The sequence below is a fragment of the Protopterus annectens genome, chromosome 1.part0 (genome assembly GCF_019279795.1).
Source record: "Protopterus annectens isolate FY-2018-M chromosome 1.part0, PAN1.0, whole genome shotgun sequence".
NCBI classification, from domain to species: Eukaryota; Metazoa; Chordata; order Ceratodontiformes; family Protopteridae; genus Protopterus; species Protopterus annectens.
The window spans coordinates 968,868,398-968,886,480 of record NC_056725.1 but is presented as its reverse complement, the minus strand read 5'-3'; the positions used below and the strand labels follow the sequence as shown (position 1 = coordinate 968,886,480).

The 18,083-nt window shown below is 43.7% G+C and overlaps 1 protein-coding gene across 1 annotated transcript in view; it reads right to left on the bottom strand.

Annotated features, from left to right (window-relative positions):
• The window catches only part of MED23 (mediator complex subunit 23), a 1,483,999-nt gene extending 1,466,143 nt beyond the window's left edge, over nt 1-17,856 (bottom strand). Inside the window, exons 1-2 of the mRNA XM_044067991.1 lie at nt 17,758-17,856; nt 17,054-17,123 (exon numbers count right to left, since the gene is read on the bottom strand). Coding sequence (XP_043923926.1) covers nt 17,054-17,123; nt 17,758-17,856 — 169 coding nt within the window. The remainder of the gene's footprint in view (nt 1-17,053; nt 17,124-17,757) is intronic.
• Between the last annotated feature and the right edge of the window lie 227 nt (nt 17,857-18,083).

Here is an 18,083-nt window from a genome sequence, read left to right as displayed (position 1 = left end):
GCTGGACATAGCTTTATATGTCAGGCATAGATCGCCTCGGAGTAGGCGGTATGTAACTGAGTAGAGCTGGAGTTTTTTTAACCGACCAGCATATGGCATCTGTTTGAGTCCCTTGATCCTCCTGGTGAGGTACTTTTGGGGTCTTTCTAATTGCTGCAGGTGTCAGGTAAGGTACATCCCAAAGGGGGCATTGTATTCTATGATGGGCCTGATGAGGGATGAATAAAGGGGCGTGATTACCTCGCTTAATCTAGACGTGAATCCTTTCATGATGAGGTGGGCTATGTAGAAGGTCTTTCTAACCACTTTGGCAATGTGGTTGTCAAAGGAGAGATTGCTATCAACTTGGGTCCCCAGATCCCTAATTACTTTCTCTGTACTTAATGGGTTACCACCTATGTGGTAATTTGTGGGCACATTGTTTTTGCCAAAGGGTATGACTATACATTTTTTGGCATTTAGCTTTAGACCATGGCTTTGGCACCAGTTATCCGTCTCTGCGAGACCTTTTTGAAGGATGTTTGTGTCAGCTGGAGAGTCAATTATGGCGCCGAGTTTGCAGTCATCTGCGAACTTGTTGAGCCATAGTCCTCCCACGTTGGCCTGTACCTCAGAAAAGTAAATACCGAACAAGGGAGGCCCCAGAACAGAACCTTGTGGGATGCCACTTGTGACCGGTTTCGAGTCTGACATGGCCCCAGCAACTCTGACTCTGTGGGTTCTGTCTTTGAGCCAGTTTGCGACCCATCTTGTGGCATAGGGGTTTATATTTAGGCTGGATAGCTTATCTATGATGCCTGAGTGGGGTATTGTGTCAAATGCCTTTGCGAGGTCGAGATAGGCTGTGTGGACTACTTCCCTTCATCTATGGCCTTGGTGACTGTTTCGAAGAAGTCGACCAGGTTCAAAAGGCAGGATCTGCCCTTGACGAAGCCAAATTGGGTAGGATCTAGTGTCTGTAGGTCCCCAATGTCTTTGTTTATGAGTTCCATGATGATCCTCTGAATAGCCTTGCATACTAGGCTAGTCAGGCTTATGGGGCGATAGTTTCCAGGGTCCGCAGAGGCGCCACCTTTGTGGAGTGGGACCACTGTTGCTGTATGCCATTCTTTAGGCACATATCCTGTAGTGAGGCTGAGATTGTACAGCAGTTTTACTTGAGGGATTAGTTCTTCTTGGAGTTCATGTAGGACACAACCCGGGACACCATCTGGTCCCATGGAAGCAGTATTTTTTGCTTTGGAGATGGCGGCCTTCACCTGAGCATCAGAGATGTCTGGGAGGCTGCACTGTGCCAGGATAGATACTTGCTCTTTTTGGGGGGAGGGGGTGGAGAAGTTTGCACTGAACCTGTCTGCCAGGATATTGGCGATGTCTGTGGGTACAGTGTATTTTTTGTCGTTTAGAATCAACTCATAACAAGTCTGGGAGTTGCATCCTAGGTTCCTAACATAAAAAGCCTTATGAATGTCTTTAGTGTCCTGTGCAATTTTTCTCTCGAAGCTGGCCTTGGAGGATTTTATGAGGGATCGTAATTTTTTGCTAGTACTGATCAGAGATGCCTTCCCTTTTAGGGATTTTGCTCTATCATGTAGTAGCTTCCTCCTTCTGTTGTACAGTTTATTTACGGCTGGGGTCCACCAGACTGGACGCCTGCCTTTGGATGATTGGGTCTTGATTTTGTTTGGGATAGCATGATCCATGCATTCCTGGAGATGTCCGTAGAATGCGTTTATATAGGATTCTGCAGTTTGGGCCGTAGTTTCCACTGGCTCTGGGGCCTTGAAGGATTCCACTTGGTTTTGAGAAGTGTGAAGTTCGCTTTAAGAAGTTTTTCACTGTGGTTTTCTGGGCTGGGGTGGGGTCGGGATGTGGATATCCAGTGAAATTAATTTATGGTCTGATCTTACCAATGAGGGATATACTTCTGGTATGGAGCATAGAGTCCCCATGTTGGTAATTATCAGGTCTAGTATGTTTTCCCCTCTTGTGGGAGTGGTGACTAGTTGTTCCATAGCATTTGAGTTTATAAATTCCAGGAACCTTTGGGCTAAGGTGCTGGGGCTTGAGTAATGCTCCCAGTCTATGTTTGGGTAGTTGAGTCAGAGAGATCTTCATGTTCTCCAATGTTTTCAGGAAAGCCGAGTGGGATTCCTGACTTTGAGAGGGTGGTCTGTAGGATGCTATAAACTGAAAAGCAGTCTTGCCCACTGTCAGTTGCACATGGATGGTCTCCGATACTTCGTGCAATGCCACTAACCTGGAGGTGTGGATATCCTTGATAAATATGGAAACTCCCCCTCCTTTTGTGGTTCGGTCCGGGTTTTGGGGTCAAAAAGCATGATATGAGGTATAACCTGGTAGTGCTGGGGTGCTCTCTGGAGCCTTGAACCAGGTTTCTGTCACTGCACAGATATCGATGTTCGCCATATTGAGGAGAGCTTCGAGTCCATGCATCTTGAGGTTAAGACTTCTGGCGTTTAGCAGCATTACCCTTAGTTTCTTGTTCCTTGTGCTGACTATGGAGGTGGGTTTGACTTTTGAGCCTTGCCTAAAAAAGGCACTATGGGGGTGGCAAGAGCCTTTGCCAATATCCGAAAGCCCAGGGATGACAGGTGCAAGCCGTCCCTAGCAAAGCAGCATGGCTTCTCGAGCATGTCATCCCAGGCTGGCAGACACTGGATCCCCTTTGAATGACACCAAAATTTTAGCCAATTGTTAAAATCGATCATTTTGTCTTTATACTGTGGCATCATTCTAGGTGAGGGTAAGATGCTGCTCAAGGTCAGGGTCATACCGGCCTGGGCTACATGATCAGAGAGCTCCTCTATGTCTCTTTTCATGTAGTCGAGGGAAGTACGTCTCAGGTCATTCACGCCAGCATGTACAATGACTGAGTCATATTTGTATTTGCTTTGGAGTGACCTGAGTGCTTACGTTATGTGGCAGATCCTAGCGCCCAACAGGCAGCTCACTGTGACCTTCTCTTTATTCAGCCTGGTGAGCGGGACGTCAGTGTGTCTGACAATAGAGTCACCTATTACAAGAGTATCAGGTGTGTTATTCAGCCTTAAGGGCTGTGACTGCTTGGCACACTGACTTTGTGTGCTGTGTGTTGTACGTGTTTTGTTTTGGGGTAGCGTTTGCTTGGATGTCTGCTTTGGAGGTCTCCGTTGCTTGGGTAGATTTATATTTAAAGCCTCCGAGTATGTTTTTGTGTTTTTATGTGTTTGGTTCGCTGTTGTGGTGGGACTATGTGATACTGGAATTGTGTTGTGTGAGGTTACCTTCTTCTCCTGACTGGTTACACCAGTTTTGAGATGGCAGAGCTCAGCCTCCAGTTTGGCAATATGGTTGCATCTCTTACATATATTGGAACCGGTTTGGAGGAGGAGAGGGTTGTCCGTGTACATGAGACAGTTGTAACATTGCCTCAAAATTCCCAGAGTCACCAGCTGGACTGGAGTGGAAACCATTGACTGACCTTTGGACATGCTAGAGTAATATAGGGAACTGAATTAAAACGGACCAATAGGGGACAAGGTAATCATAGAGAGTATAAGAGTAAGTAGTGCTTATGGTTTATTAGTGCTAACTTGTAAAATTACTTATTTGGACCAGTGAGGAGCCTTAGAATGAGAATATGGTATTTACTTTGAGAGATAGAGCAGTTCTAAGGGAAAAAGTGAAGAGCAGACTTTGTGGAGCCAGGAATCGTTTAAACCCAATTAGGTGGCGCTGCCCGATGTTGCGCTATGCACAAAAACAAGCAAAAGAGGGTTTTAAGAGAGGGAGATCAAGGAGTTAGGAATTGACCCAAAATGGCCAAATAAAACTACAGTTTCAAGGCAGTAACCACTCCCACAGGGGCAGGCATGCTGCTCAATGTTTATCATTGCCACTGATGAACACAGAGACTTCCCTTTAGCCCAAGCAAACAATGGCCTCCAAGAAAATTACAAACAGTTCAGAACAGCAAATCTGTAACTGAACTTTTTTAAATCTCAGAAAAGTGGGAAAAAAGCAAGATTTTTTTTGTTTTTTTTAAGGAAAGCAGAGGTTAACAGGTATCAACAAGTTAGAACAGTGCAGTAAATGACCCCACACTTGAGTGCTAGGCCAGAGACAGATAAAATGCAAGTTTTAAGAAAAAAAAAATTTAAAAATAAGTGCAGGCAGGAAATTCAATAATCAGCTCTAGGTTGTGTTCTAAATACAGTTACTTTGGAGGGCAGAGGGGAGAAGGCATAGACTTATAGGATTTTCCAGCTGAAGGTCAGAGCATCCACTTTCCAGGCTTGTTTGTGGGGAGTCCTTGTGCAAAATTTGTCCAATTGGTAGTTCTGGGGAGAGGCAAACAGGTCAATATCTGGCTCCCCCATTTGTTTGTCAACATGTTGAAAGTCCTTGGTTCCAGTTTCCACTCGTGTGGGTCCATGCTTCTGCTTCGTCCGTCTGCCAGTGTATTTAATTTTCCTGAGCTTGTAGGTTGCACTTGGTAGCTTAAGGCTGTGTTCCACAATGCCATGGCTAGTCTGCAGAGGGGGTATGAATGTGTACCCCCCTTCTTGCTTATGTACCACAGAACAGTGGTGTTGTCCATCTTTACCATTAGTTGTCCTGGAAGAATGTGGTCCTTGAAGGCTGTCAGAGCATTCTGTACAGCTAACATTTATTTTTGATTGATATGCAGGTGCACTTGACTTGGGTTCAATTTGCCCTGAATGCACTTCCGTGCCAGGTGAGCCCCCCATGCATAGTCTGATGCATCTGTTGTTAGGGTTTGGGCAGCAGGGGGTGATGTGAAAGGTAGTCCCTTGTTTTGGTGGCAGGCCTCTGCCCACCAAAAGAACTCTAGGAGTAGGCAAGGTATGATAGGAATCATTGTTTCTAGGTCCTGAGAATGTTGACATCATAGGCTTTTTAGATACCACTGTAGTTTCCTCATATGCAGTCTTGCATATGGAATTAGAAGAATACAGGAGGCCATGAACCCCAAGGCCTGCAGTTTTTGTCTTGCAGATATTAGGGCTTTTGTGGCCACTTGTTTGAAGTAGGTTGTCAAATGAATTTGTTTCTCTGGCATGAGGTAAGCCATCTAGGAAGTTGTATTCAAGCTTGCTCCCAGGAATATAACTTGTTGACAGGGTACCAGTTGTGATTTATTTTCATTTATGGTGTACCCCAGACAAGTTAGAACCCTTTTTACAAAGGTCAGATGATTCAAAAGTATGTCCTGGCTTTCTGCCTGAATTAGACAATCGTCCAGGTATGGGTATATTTGAATATTTCTTTGCCTGCAAAATACAATAACTGTTGCTAGGCACTTTATGAATACCCTGGGCACACAGTAGATAAGTCAAAGGGCAGTGCAGAGAACTAATAGTGCGTGTAGCCTGCTTTGAAGCCTAGGTATCTTCTGCAAGATTCCCTGATTGGGGTGTGCAGGTATGCTTCTTTTAAATCTAGTGTTGTCAACCAGGCATCTTTGCCTAGCATAGGAAGCAACTGGTGAAGAGTCAGCATCTTGAATTTTGGAATCTCCAAAAAGGTGTTTAGAATAGACAGGTCCAGGATAGGAAGCTATGAACTGTCTTTTCTGGGTACCAGAAAAAGTCTCGAATAGAAACATTTTCCTTTTCTGGTACCAGTTGAATAGCCCCCATGCTTAAGATAGAAAGTACTTGTTTTTGGGCCTCTGCCCACTGATTTGGGGGTAAGTCCGGCTACCCGCTTGGTGTTGACAACATGTGGAAGTGAAATCTGTATCCCTGGGACACTATATTTAAAACCCATTTGTCCTGGGTAACGAGTTCCCAATTCTTTGCATGAAGAGCAATCTTTCCCCCCAAAGGGGCAGTCAGTTGATAAGTGCTTGGAAATTTTAAAAGGAAGTCATTGAGACAGTTTACTGATAGGGGGGAGTCTTATTATTCCCAGATTTGGAAATGGAGGCCTCCCACTGCTTAGTTCTGTGTGTCCCCTGGGACTGAAACCTGGGGTTTTTGCTTTATCTGGGTTTGCTTGAGAAGACCTGGAAGGGGCTGGAAAAGACCAATTCTTAGAGGGCCAGTGCCTACTAAATCTAGGCTAAACTTGTAAGAAATCTTTAACAGTTTGCATAGATTTAGCTTTATCTTCCATCTTTTTAAGAACTTCCTCAGCCTTGTTGCCAAACAGGCGGTCCTGATTTAAAGGAGCATCCAACAATTTAGCTTTAACATGATCAGGCAAAGATTGCTCCTTAAGCCAAGCATGCCTTCTGAGCACAGACCCAGTAATAGCAGCCCTGCAAGAGGCCTCTAATGAATCAAAACCACATTGCAAAGTATGTTTTTCAACTTGTTCAGCAGAATGCATTAAATCCTGTAATTCTTTATTTTCCATACAGTCAGGAATCAACATCATTTTCTGTTTAAGCAGTCCAATAACATGTTGCTGATACTTTAACATACGAAAGTGGCAGTTTAAAGCCCTAATGGCCAAGGTTGCAGAAGTGTAAACCTTCTTACCCCATTTATTCAGCACCCTGGAGTCTCTATCAGAAGGGGTAGGATTTTTAGCAGTAGAAGCCTTAATGCCCTTGGGCCCCTGTGAAATAGTCTCTGGATCTGCAATAGGATATTTAAAAAGGAACTTGTGGGCTCAGGGACCTTGTAGTATCTGACAGGTTTTCTGGGAGCAGGAGGCAGGGAATCAGGGGCCAAACTAGATTCTGAAAAAGCATCATCAACAATGTCTAGTACAGGAGGAATAGCTAAAGGCCTATGCTGAGGTAGGAGAAGGAAATCCCTAAGCCTCTTTTTTGAATCAGAAAAATCCTGGCTTTCCCAGTGGAAATGCTCTCTTAGAGTATGTAACGTTTCCCCAAAAGAAAAATCCTCAGGAGGGGAAGCAGAGGGAATGGAGTCCTCTGCATTAGAATCTTCATAAGTAGATAAGGGCAAATTCAGATCACCAGAATAATCAGAAAAAACAGAATCCTGATCAGAAGATTCATAATCAACTTCAGTCCTAGGCCTCTTAGAAGGGTGTAGGGGGGGGGGGGGTTGGCTACCCCTGATTAGAATTATTAGATCTTCAGCCATTCTTCTCATTTGTTTTTTAGGCATAGAGGCCTGAGCATGTGACCTGGGCATCGGTATTTTAGGCATGGATCAAGATTTAGGTCTAAGTAAAGAAGGAGGCGCCGATTCAATATGCAAGTCCCCTGAATACACCCTCAGAAGCCGGTGCCTGCACAGCGGTTCCGGACCCATCCAAGGTACAGACATCCACGGGTTCCATAGTTGAAGCATCTCGCGGCATAACGGACTCCGAATGGGTCTCAGTAGAGGCCTGCGAATCAGAAGTAGCGGGTATTAGGGGCTGCGAAAGCGCCTCACTGAGTACCAGCGAACTGGCGACTGGCATAGGAGAAGTGTCGTCGGCAGTTTTGGACCTCGGCTGCCTGTTTCTGTCTTTATCTTTGCGTTTTTTCAGAATCCCCGTAGTCGGATGGCTAACCGACGGCATTTCTGGATAATTAAACCGAGAACTGAAATATTTAGAGACGAAAATATACCAACGACGGATAGTGTGCTGATTAAATAAAGCACAAAACCGACTGCAAGGTACGTTGAGGTCAGGGCCTAGGCAAGGAATACAGTACGAATTAAAATCTTTATGTGGTATTTGCTTTCCACAAGTAATGCAATTATTAACTTTTACTGACATCGGTAAGGAGCAAGAAAAAGTTTCCCCAATGGGGCACTTAGCTTTAGTTGAAGACTTTGGTTCTGAAACTCGAAAATGAAAATTTCAGGAGTCGGCCGACTGGCACTTGCGAAGTGCTTCTGCTTTGGGCACTGCACGGCAAGAAAAAATGATGTAATGGCGTCGGCTGCATACTTTACACCCCTGACGATCTGATGTCATGGAAGAAGGGACAGCAATTGATGCAGGACCCAAGACTGTTAATCATGCCGACTTAGGGCTACCTGCAAGCAGATAACCCAAATGTAATGACTGCAACAGTGAACCACGAAGAACATCTGCTTAGTCTCATATTAAAGCTCACAGCTGGATGAATAAAATGCTGTCAACAGTATGCAAGTAACTTGAATGCTTGCTGAGATACTGCAAGTTGCTTAGAAAATACTACAAACTTAAAGGGTACTTACTGTATTTACTAGTACTTATAAAATCCAGTTTAAGACCTAAAACCTAAGCAATAGTTTATGCTGCAGAGTTTGCCATTTACACTTCTTTAGTAACCCCCTAGTTCCAGAGATATGAATACTTGTTTAAAATGTAAGGACATAATTTGATTCTATCAAAAAGCTTAGGCTCCACTCATTGGAAGTTGCACTGCAAACTCATTTCCTCCAGTGGAGTTCTGGAAGTGATGTGTGAAGGGTGGCTGAATGAGAAGTAGGAGAACTAACTAGTAATCCAGAAAGGACTTGGCAATGGTATGTACAGAAGACCAAGCGGCTGCTGCTAGAATTGTTCTAGTCAATCCCCTTGCAAAAAGGCTCCAGATGAGGCCACTGCTCTAGCAGAATGTACTTTTGCTGGAGAAGGTGAAGATTTGCTATACTGAGTGTAGCAAAAAGTAATGGGTTTAGAAATCCATTTAGCATTAACTTGCTTAGAAACTGGGTTCCTTAACTTGGAATGTGAAACAGTTGGTCAGACTTGCCAATATCCTTAGTCTTACCGACGGAGAATCTGAGTTGTCCATGCACATCGAGAAAATGATGAATCCTTTTGTCCCTTACTCTGAGTATTTGGGAAGAAGGTGGGAAGATATATGGTCTGAGAGTTCATTTACTATTTCGGGCGTAAAGGAGGGATTGGCCCTCAAACATACTTTGCCCTTATCAAAAATAAGGCGGGTTGTCATAAGGGCCTGTGGACTGGAGACTCACCTAGCTGAGGTAAGAGCTACCAGAAGAATGACTTTCTAAGTAAACAATTAGAGAAAAGCAGAGACTGCTGGTTCAAAAGGAGGGAGGGTGAGTTTTCCCAGCACAAAACTGAGGTCCCAAGCAGGCAAGATAACCTTCCTTGGACGTTTTACGTGGAATACACTTTTAACAACTGTATTACCTCTAATCTGGACAGAAGAGGAAGATCCAAAGGTAGGAAAGCCGATATAACCAAAATGTGTGCCTTAATATATAGTTATGCAAGGCTAGATTTCAACAGCTCATACAAATAAGAGTGGACCACTGGGGTATTTGACTGTACTGGGCCCTGTTTTTTAGTAATGCATCAGATACTATACATCTTTCCTGTTAAGCTGTGCAAGGTTTCCTGGTAGTAGGTCTCCTTGCCTCTTGTAGAACATCCTCAGGAAAATGTCATGTAAAAGAGATCAGAATTCTATTATCCATAATGTTGGGTTGAGGGATTACAGGGTATGGTGTAGCAATGTGCCTTCTGTTGTGGAAGAAAGTCCACTGTGAAGGGTAAGCTGTAGTGATAGCCATTGGCTAAATGTTGTCTTGGCCAAAAGGGAGTCACAAGTAAGATTTTTGAGTGGTCTCTTTGGATCTTAAGACATTGGGAAGAAGCAGTGATGTAGGGAAGGCATAAAAAACTCAAGAGGCACTGCATCCTTTTTTCTCAGCTTGTGGACAGTATGTCCTGATGCGAAAAAGAGGAAGTTGCTTGTCTGTTGTCAAAGGATGCAAACAGATCTACCCATTCGTGGACTATTAATATCTCCCTGCTCAGCATCCATTTGTGGGGATCTTCTCTTGATCTGCTTAGAAGATCTGCCAAGACTTTGTCCTGTGAGAGAATGTAAACCACTTGGAGGAAGAGGTTTGTTTTTTTCATAAGTTCATAGGCTGATACTAGGCAATCTGCCCTAGGGCATTTATAAGCCTAGCCAGAGTATGTTTGGCTTTCGCCACCCTTTTAGATTAGTTGACTATGCCTTTGTATAGTAGGTATAGGTTCATAGGTTGATACTAGGCTATCTGCTGTGGCCTGCTCCCATGCCAAGAGCCAGTTTGCACAGCTGGTAGGATGCTCCACTGCACTTGTTCATGTAACACATTACAGTTGTGTTGTCTGTGAGTTCTCTTAGAGGACCTGGATTTAAAGTGTGGGAAAGAGCTGCAGGACCTGGATTAGTGCCCATTATCTCCTTCAGAGTGATGTGCTCAGAGCATAGATTTGTTGGCCATTTTCCATTAACTCTAAGGTTGCCTGACCTGCTGTATTTTGATACTAAAGGTGCATGATAGACAGACCTGATGGACTCTGTGGGAATATGAGTGGGTCATAGAGCTAGAAGTAACAGACATCTTTTGTGCAAAATGTGGTGTTACAGAGCTAAGGAGTGGGTCTTGCATAAAGAAGTCTGTTGAGCAAAAAGTTTTTGTTTTTTTTATTATCATGGGCACAAATGTGTGTGAAGGATGGCTCACATTTGTAAAGACAAAGCTTAAGTAACTGAAACTCAAATCCAGAAAACTACAAAATACTGAAATTTAAAAGAATGAAACTCAAAATCCCAAAATTATAAAGAAGGCATATGAAAATACAAAAACAAAATATGAATACATCAAATGGAAAGAAACAAACTATATTTTTTTTCGCTGAAAATAAAATTCCTTACTCCCATAACTGAGCAACCCCAGATACAGAATGACATTTAGGCAGTACGAGAACACAACTCACATATGGGGTGGTGCAGAGATGGACCTATGGTTTCATGTGGTGTGCCCATTTCATTCTGCACATTCATGAAGACATTCAACACACAGAAAAAATATGGTAAACCTTAAAAGAGTTTTTAAAGGTGGTTCATGCCTTCCCTGCACTTCAAGGTGCAGTGATTCACACCCACCACCTCCTACTTAAATTTATTACTTCAGACATGCACCAAGACTGGAGAGAGGCCTAAGAGTTTTATGATGATGAAATGAAACTGCACCATGTTTCAATGCTTCTCAAGCAAGTGTTTTTTATTAATTTAAACCATGCTGCTCACAATATGTTGCCTCTTCTATTAACTTTTACACTGGCAATAGTTTGCAAACAATATAATTTTTTTTTATGGCTGTGTGCGTTATCACACCAAATTTAGGACAAACGGGAGAAAAATAGAGGATCCCTTGATGCACCTGTGTAAAATGTCCACTGGGGTACCCCCTGCATAATGAAGCAGAAAATGAATGCTAAATGCACTGAAATACCCTAAACCGCAAGAGAAAAGCTGAAGTGTGAAAACTTTATCAAATGCTTAATTCACTCGTAGCACCAGTGAAGAATGACGATTACTGGCAACCATAAAGGATGAAAAACTGCAGAGGAAGTAAAAAGTACAGTTGTGTACCTACCATATATGTAGATGTTTGAGTGTATTCACTGTTGCAGTCATTACTCTTGGGTTATCCTGCTGGCAGGCTACCCTCAGTCGGCCAGAATTCCAAAGTCTAGGTCCAGCGTCGGTTGCTGTCGCCTCTTCCCTGACATCAGTGTGCCAGGGGTATAAAAGATGCAGCCAAACCCATTTTCTTCAGTTTATCTTGCCCCAGATGTCAGGTGCCCCCAAATTGGCAGGCTGAAAAAATATGCCAATAAAAATACATGCACAAAAATAACATTCCCTTCGTCTACAAGCAAATACACCAAACAGGTTGTATAGGACAGTGAAATACAGAAAAGTCCCAGCAAAGAGAAGGGGGATGGTGGGTGGGTAACCTGGACTGCAACAGTGAATACACTGGAACATCTACATTTATGCTAGGTACACAACTGTACTATGTTCATCGTGTTTCACTGTTGCAGTCATTACTCTTGGGTTGAATCCCAAATCTGAGGATGGGTGACTGGGCTAAATAGGATTAGGAGGCTATGAGGCCCTGCAGAACTGCAGTGCAGAAACTAAGCCTGCTCTGGACTTAAGAGGTAGTAAGTGGTAGGTGAAAGTGTGCACTGAACTCACTGAGAACAGCAAGCAGATATCTTTGGTTGGTACTCCTCTGAGGAAGGCTGGAAGGCTGCTGTGCTGCTGGTGGAATGAGGCCTAATGCCCTAAGGCACTGATTTGCTGCATATTGAAAATAGCAGAAAGGGATGCAATGGCCTATCATTTAGAAAATTGTTAGTTTTTTTGAGATAGCCTTTTTGTGATCCTGCAGACAAAGTTGCACTGCTTTGTGAAAGATTTTCTGAAAGCTTTTAGTTCCTGTGCAAGTAGAATTAACTGAATGTAATGTGTGTCCAGAATTAATCTTTTTTTCTCACCTCCCCTGTAAGTTGGGATGGAGGCCAAATGTAACACTGGATACCACCTTAGGCATGAATGTAGGGTTTGTCTTCAGAGAAACCCTGTCTAGATGAAAAATGATAAAAGGTTCCACAGCCATGAGTGCTTGAAACTCCAAGACTCGCCTTGCAGATGTTATTGCTAGGAGTACAGCTGTTTCCCAGGATAAAAATGTTATATCTGCTGTTGAAGCTGGCTCGAAGGGAGGCAGTGTGAGTTTTTCCAAAACATAATTTAGGTCCCAGGCCGGAATTGGTGCTCTCCTTGGAGGCCTAATGTTTTTGGCTCCTCTGAGGTACTGCCTTATTAAAGGATGAGAAAAGATACGTGGTTCCATACTGTAATGGGCTGAAATGGCAGAGGCATGAATCTTAACTGATGAGAAAGAAAGGCCTTTGTTCAGCATCTCAGTTAGGTATTGTAAAATCTGAGGTATATTTGGTACACAAGTGTCAATGCCTTGTTCCTGGTTCCAAGCACAGAATCTCTTCCATTTTTCTGCATAAGATTTTCTGGTACTGGGCCTCCTGGCCTCCAAGATAACATCCATAACAGCTTTTGAAAGAGGAGTGTTCTGAATGGTTACATCACCCGCCATGCTGCCAGATTTAAGGCCCTGATTTGGCTGTGCAGGATCTGACTGTTTTGTTGGGTCAGCAAGTGAGAAGTTTGAGGCAATATCCATGCTGGACCTTGAGACAAGCTCTTTAGGACTGGGTACCAGTGCTGGCGTGGCCAGTCTGGTGCAATCAGTATAATTTTTGGCTTCCCTTGTCTGACCTTTAGGAGTACCCTGGGAAGGAGAGGCAGTGGAGGAAAGCATATACAGTTAGATTTTTCCAGCTGAAGGATAGGGCGTCCACTTTCCATGCTTGCTTGTGATAAGTCCTTGTGCAAAATCTCTGCAATTGGCAGTTGTGAGGGGAGACAAATAGATCTATGTCTGGGCATCCCCATTTCCTTATTACCATGCTGAAGACTTGTGGATCCAGTTTCCATTCGTGGGGATCCATGAGGTTTCTGCTTAGTTCGTCTGCCAGAGTATTTGTTTTTCCTGGCAGGAATTGTGCTTGCAGGTGAATTTGAAAAGCCAATGCTGTGTCCCATAAGGTCATTGCTTGTCTGCAGAGAGGGTAGGAATGGGTACCTCCCTCTTTGTTTATGTACCACATGACCGTAGTATTTTCTGTCTTTATGAGTAGTTGTCCTGGATGAAGTAGGTCCTTGAAAGCTGTCAGGGCATTATGATCAGCTAGCATCTCTTTTTGATTGATGTGAAGATGCATCTGGTTTGCAGGCCATGTGCCCTGAATACATTTTCCTGCCATATGGGCCCCCCAGGCATAATCTGATGCATCCGTTGTCAGTGTCTGTCTGGTTGTGGGTAAACTGAATGGCAGACCCTTGTTGTGGTGACAGGCTTCTGCCCACCATCGAAACTCCTATTGCAGGCAGGGAATGAGTGCAATTACTGTCTCCAGGCTGTGGCAATGCTGAGTCCAAACACTTTTTAGATACCATTGTAGTTTCCTCATATGCAGTCTGGCATATGGAATTAGTAGAATGCAGGATGCCATGAAACCCAGGGCCTGCAGGATTTTCCTTACAGATAAGTGGGTTTTTGTTGCCAATTTCTTGAAGTAAGAAGTCAGTTGCTTTTGTTTGTCTGGCATGAGATAAGCCATCTGGGCAGTTGTATTTAAGCTTGCACCCAGGCATATTATCTCTTGAGAGGGCACTTGTTTAGCTTTCTTTTCATTTACTGTGTACCCTAGGCCAATGAATAATCTTTTTACAAATGCCAGATGCTTTAGAAGAATGTCTTTGTTCTCTGCTTGAATTAGGCAGTCGTCTAAGTAGGGATATATTTGAATTCCTCTTTGTCTGCAAAATGCAATTACTGGTTCCAGGCACTTTGTGAAGACCCTGGGCACAGTAGATAAGCCAAAGGGCAGTGCAGAGAATTGGTAATGCATTGAGCCAGCTATGAATATGAGGTATCTTCTGCAAGATTGTCTGATTGGGACATGCAGCTATGCCTCTTTTAGGTCCAAAGTTACGAGCCAAGCCTTCTTGCCCAGCATGGGCAGTAGCTGCTGTAGAGTCAACATCTTGAATTTTGGAACTTCCAGAAACGTATTTAGTATAGACAGGTCCAGTATTGGTCTCCAGGTTTTGTCCTTTCTGGATACTAGGAACAGTCTGGAGTAAAATCCTTGCCCCTGCTCTTGTTGTGGTACTTGCTGAATGGCCCTCATGTCCATGAGGGCTGTAATTTGTTTTTGTGCCTCTGCCCATTGATTGTGTGGCAGGTCTGGCATACCTTTTGACCTTGGTAGAGTGTGAAAATTGAACCTGTAGCCTTGGGACACTATGTTCAGGACCCATTTGTCTTGGGTAATCATTTGCCAATTTGATGAAAAAAGTGCTAGTTTTCCCCCTAAGGGGGCTGCCAAAAGAAAAGTGCTTGGATCTGGCAGAGGAAAGTCATTGGGACTGTTTCCTGTAAGGTTGTGATTTGTCTTCTCCGCTTTTGGAGCTACAAGCATCCAATTGTTTAGGCCTGTATGAGCCTTGGGGCTGAGATCTGCCTCTGGGACACCTGTATCTGCCTCTTTGTGGTCTGTCTGACACTGGAAAGGACCAATGTTTAGAAGGCCAGTTCCTGCTAAACCTGGGTGGCTGTACCTGTAAGAAATCCTTGACTGTCTGCATGGATTTTGCTTTATCTTCCATTTTTTTTTCAAAACATCTTCTGTTTTAGTACCAAACAAAGTATCATGCTGCAATGGCCCATCTAATAATTTTGCTTTAACATGATCAGGCAGATTCTGTTCCTTTAACCAAGTATGCCTTCTAATAACAGAACTTGTGACAGTGGCCCTGCACGAGGCCGCCAGTGAATCATAACCACATTGCAAAGTATGCTTTCCCATTTGTTCAGCTGCATGCAATAAATCCTGCAATTCCTTGTTCTCGGAATATTCAGTATTTGTCAACAATTTCTGTTTAAGCAGTGACATTAAATATTGCTGATATTTAAGCATATGAAACTGACAATTTAAAGCCCTTACAGCCAAGGTAGCAGAAGTGTATACTTTTTCCCCCATCTGTCTAGAGCCCTAGAATCCCTATCAGAGGGGACAGGGTTTTTTGCAGTGGAGGCTTTAACCCCTTTGGGACCCTGAGATATAGTTTCTGGATCAGCAGCAGGGTTTTTATATAGGAATTTATGAGAATCTGGAACCCTGTAGTATCTGTCTGGCTTAGCAGGTGCAGGGGGTAAAGAGTCAGGGGACAGGCCGGACTCTGAAAATACATCATCTACAATGTCTAAAACAGGTGGAATAGCAAGGGGTCTGTGCTGAGGAAGTAGCAGAAAGTCTCTCAGCCTTTTCTTACATTCAGAATAATCTTGGCTCTCCTAGTGGAAATGCTCCCTCATGGTATGCAGGGTTTCCCCAAAAGAATAATCCTCAGGAGGAGAGGCTGAAGGAATGGATTCTTCAGCATCAGAATCCTCATAGGGAAGCATGGAATAATCCTGTTCAGAAGAGGAATCAGAGGAAATAAAAACCTGATCAGAAGAATAATACTCTGTCTCTTGCCTAGGCCTCTTATCAGGCTGGGGATGGGAGCCCCTGATCGAAGTAATTAGGTCTTCGGCCATTTTGAGCATCTGTTTTTTAGGCATGGTAGACCGAGTAGGAGAATGCTGTACTTGTTTCTTTGTCTTTAGAGCTGCTTTAGTGTTGGTCTTTGAAGCCGAAGATGGCTTAATATATAGTTGTGTAGGTCTGAAGACACCCTCAGAAGCCGATGCCTGCTCAACGGCTCTGGACCCATCTGAGGGAATGATTTCCAAGTGCAAATACCTTGAGTATCCAGAGGCCCAGTCGGCTCCACGTGGAAGTCAGAAGCGGCATGTGGCTGTGAGGTAGCGGGCGCAAGGGGCTGCGAAAGCGCCTCACTGAGAACCGGCAAACCTGTGACTGTCCTAGCAGAGGCCTCGTCATCGGTTTTGGACCTCGGATGCCTATCCTTTTTCTTGTCCTTGCATTTTTTGTAAACTCCGGTCGTCGGCTGTTCCGACGGCATTATATAATTAAATATTTGGTCAAAGTAATGAAATGCAAAATCGAACAGACGCTTAATAGTGTGTTGGTTAAATCATGCACAAAACTGACAGCTAGCAACGTTGTGATCAGGGCCTAGGCAAGGAATACAGTAAGAGTGAAAATCCTTATGAGGTACTTGCTTCCCACAAGAAATACAATTGTTAACTTTTTCTGACATTGGTCTGGAGCAAGAAAAAAGTTTCCACAATGGGGTACTTAGCTTTGGTTCTGAAATTCAGATTTGAAAATCTCAGAGTCGACTGACCGGCACTTGCGAACTGCTTTTGCTTCAGGCACTGTGCGGCAAGAAAGACAGACGAAAATGGCGTTGGCTGCATCTTTTTTACCCCTGGCGCACTGACGTCAGGGAAGAGGCGACAGCAACCGACGCCAGACCTAGACTTTGGAATTCTGGCTGACTGAGGGTAGCCTGCCAGCAGGATAACCCAAGAGTAATGACTGCAACAGTGAAACACGATGAACATCTGATCCATATTACAATGCAGGCACTCAATCTTGTTAGAGAATTACAGTAAGCATGCTCAATGAAGACAGTTTAAGTCAGGTCAAGAATTTCTTACACATCTTTTTGTCCTTTATAATCAAGCCTCTGTAAAGACCTAGAATATGTTATTGCCTCTTAAATGAGTTGACAAGCACTTACCACAAATGGAGTTAATCCTTGCAGTTGGTCTAAAGGTGTCCACAAAGTCAGAGATAAGACTACCCAGCAACTGAAAAGTAAAGGAACAACATATTAAACAGAGAGTAATCACAAACTTAATAGGTAGTGCTATTATGTAAAACAAGAGATTGTATACTAAGCAGAAAGTCAAAAACAAATGAAAGTACAGTTGTGTCAGCACACTTCCTCAAAGGTACAACTGTGCAAGAATTTACCGTAATGATAGATATTTGAGTAGATTAATGTTGCAGTAGTCCTGACTATTGGGATTTCAGATAAGTCCCAATATCTGGTCTGACTTTCAGAGCCCATCCTTCCCCATTCCCCATAGGCGTGGCAGATGTCCAACCATCACAGATGTCAGAACAGTCTCAATGTAAGACAGACCCCTGCCCATGCCACTGTAGAGCTTTCTTGTCAGAAAATGTAGAGGCATCTACCCTGAAATCTAAAGAACAAGGTCTTGGAATTGCCTTAGGAAGCCAGATAGAGAAAGGTCTTCAAACTCTAAGCTGACAAGAGTTAAAGGAAGCAGATTTCACCAAATCTACTCTGACACAAGCCTGCCTGATGCCCTGCATGAGAGAAAAGGAAAGATGGATATCATAGAACACTCCACCCTAGCCCAGTCTATCAAAACACAACAGGGGGGATAGTGTTCTCCAACAATGATCTTTTCAAACATCAGTTATCACAGTAAGTTCATGAACAGCTGAACAATGTTCTCCTTTCAGATCACTGCTGTAACAGTCCTGACTCCTGGGAAAATTCTCAGAGCTCATTACGATAAGGAACTGGTCGGAATGGGAGGGCTAAACTGTAACATATCATTCAGGATAGACATAACAAACCCAACTTTTGCCCCAGAAGAGGTGCTATGTTTGTAGTGCTTAGAGAGGGTATGAACAGAGGGCCATGTAACTGCTTCTAAGACAACCAGAGTAGGCACCGCCTTGATGAGAGCCAAAGTGGTACCCATACATCTAGTGCTGTGGGATCCTATACCTCT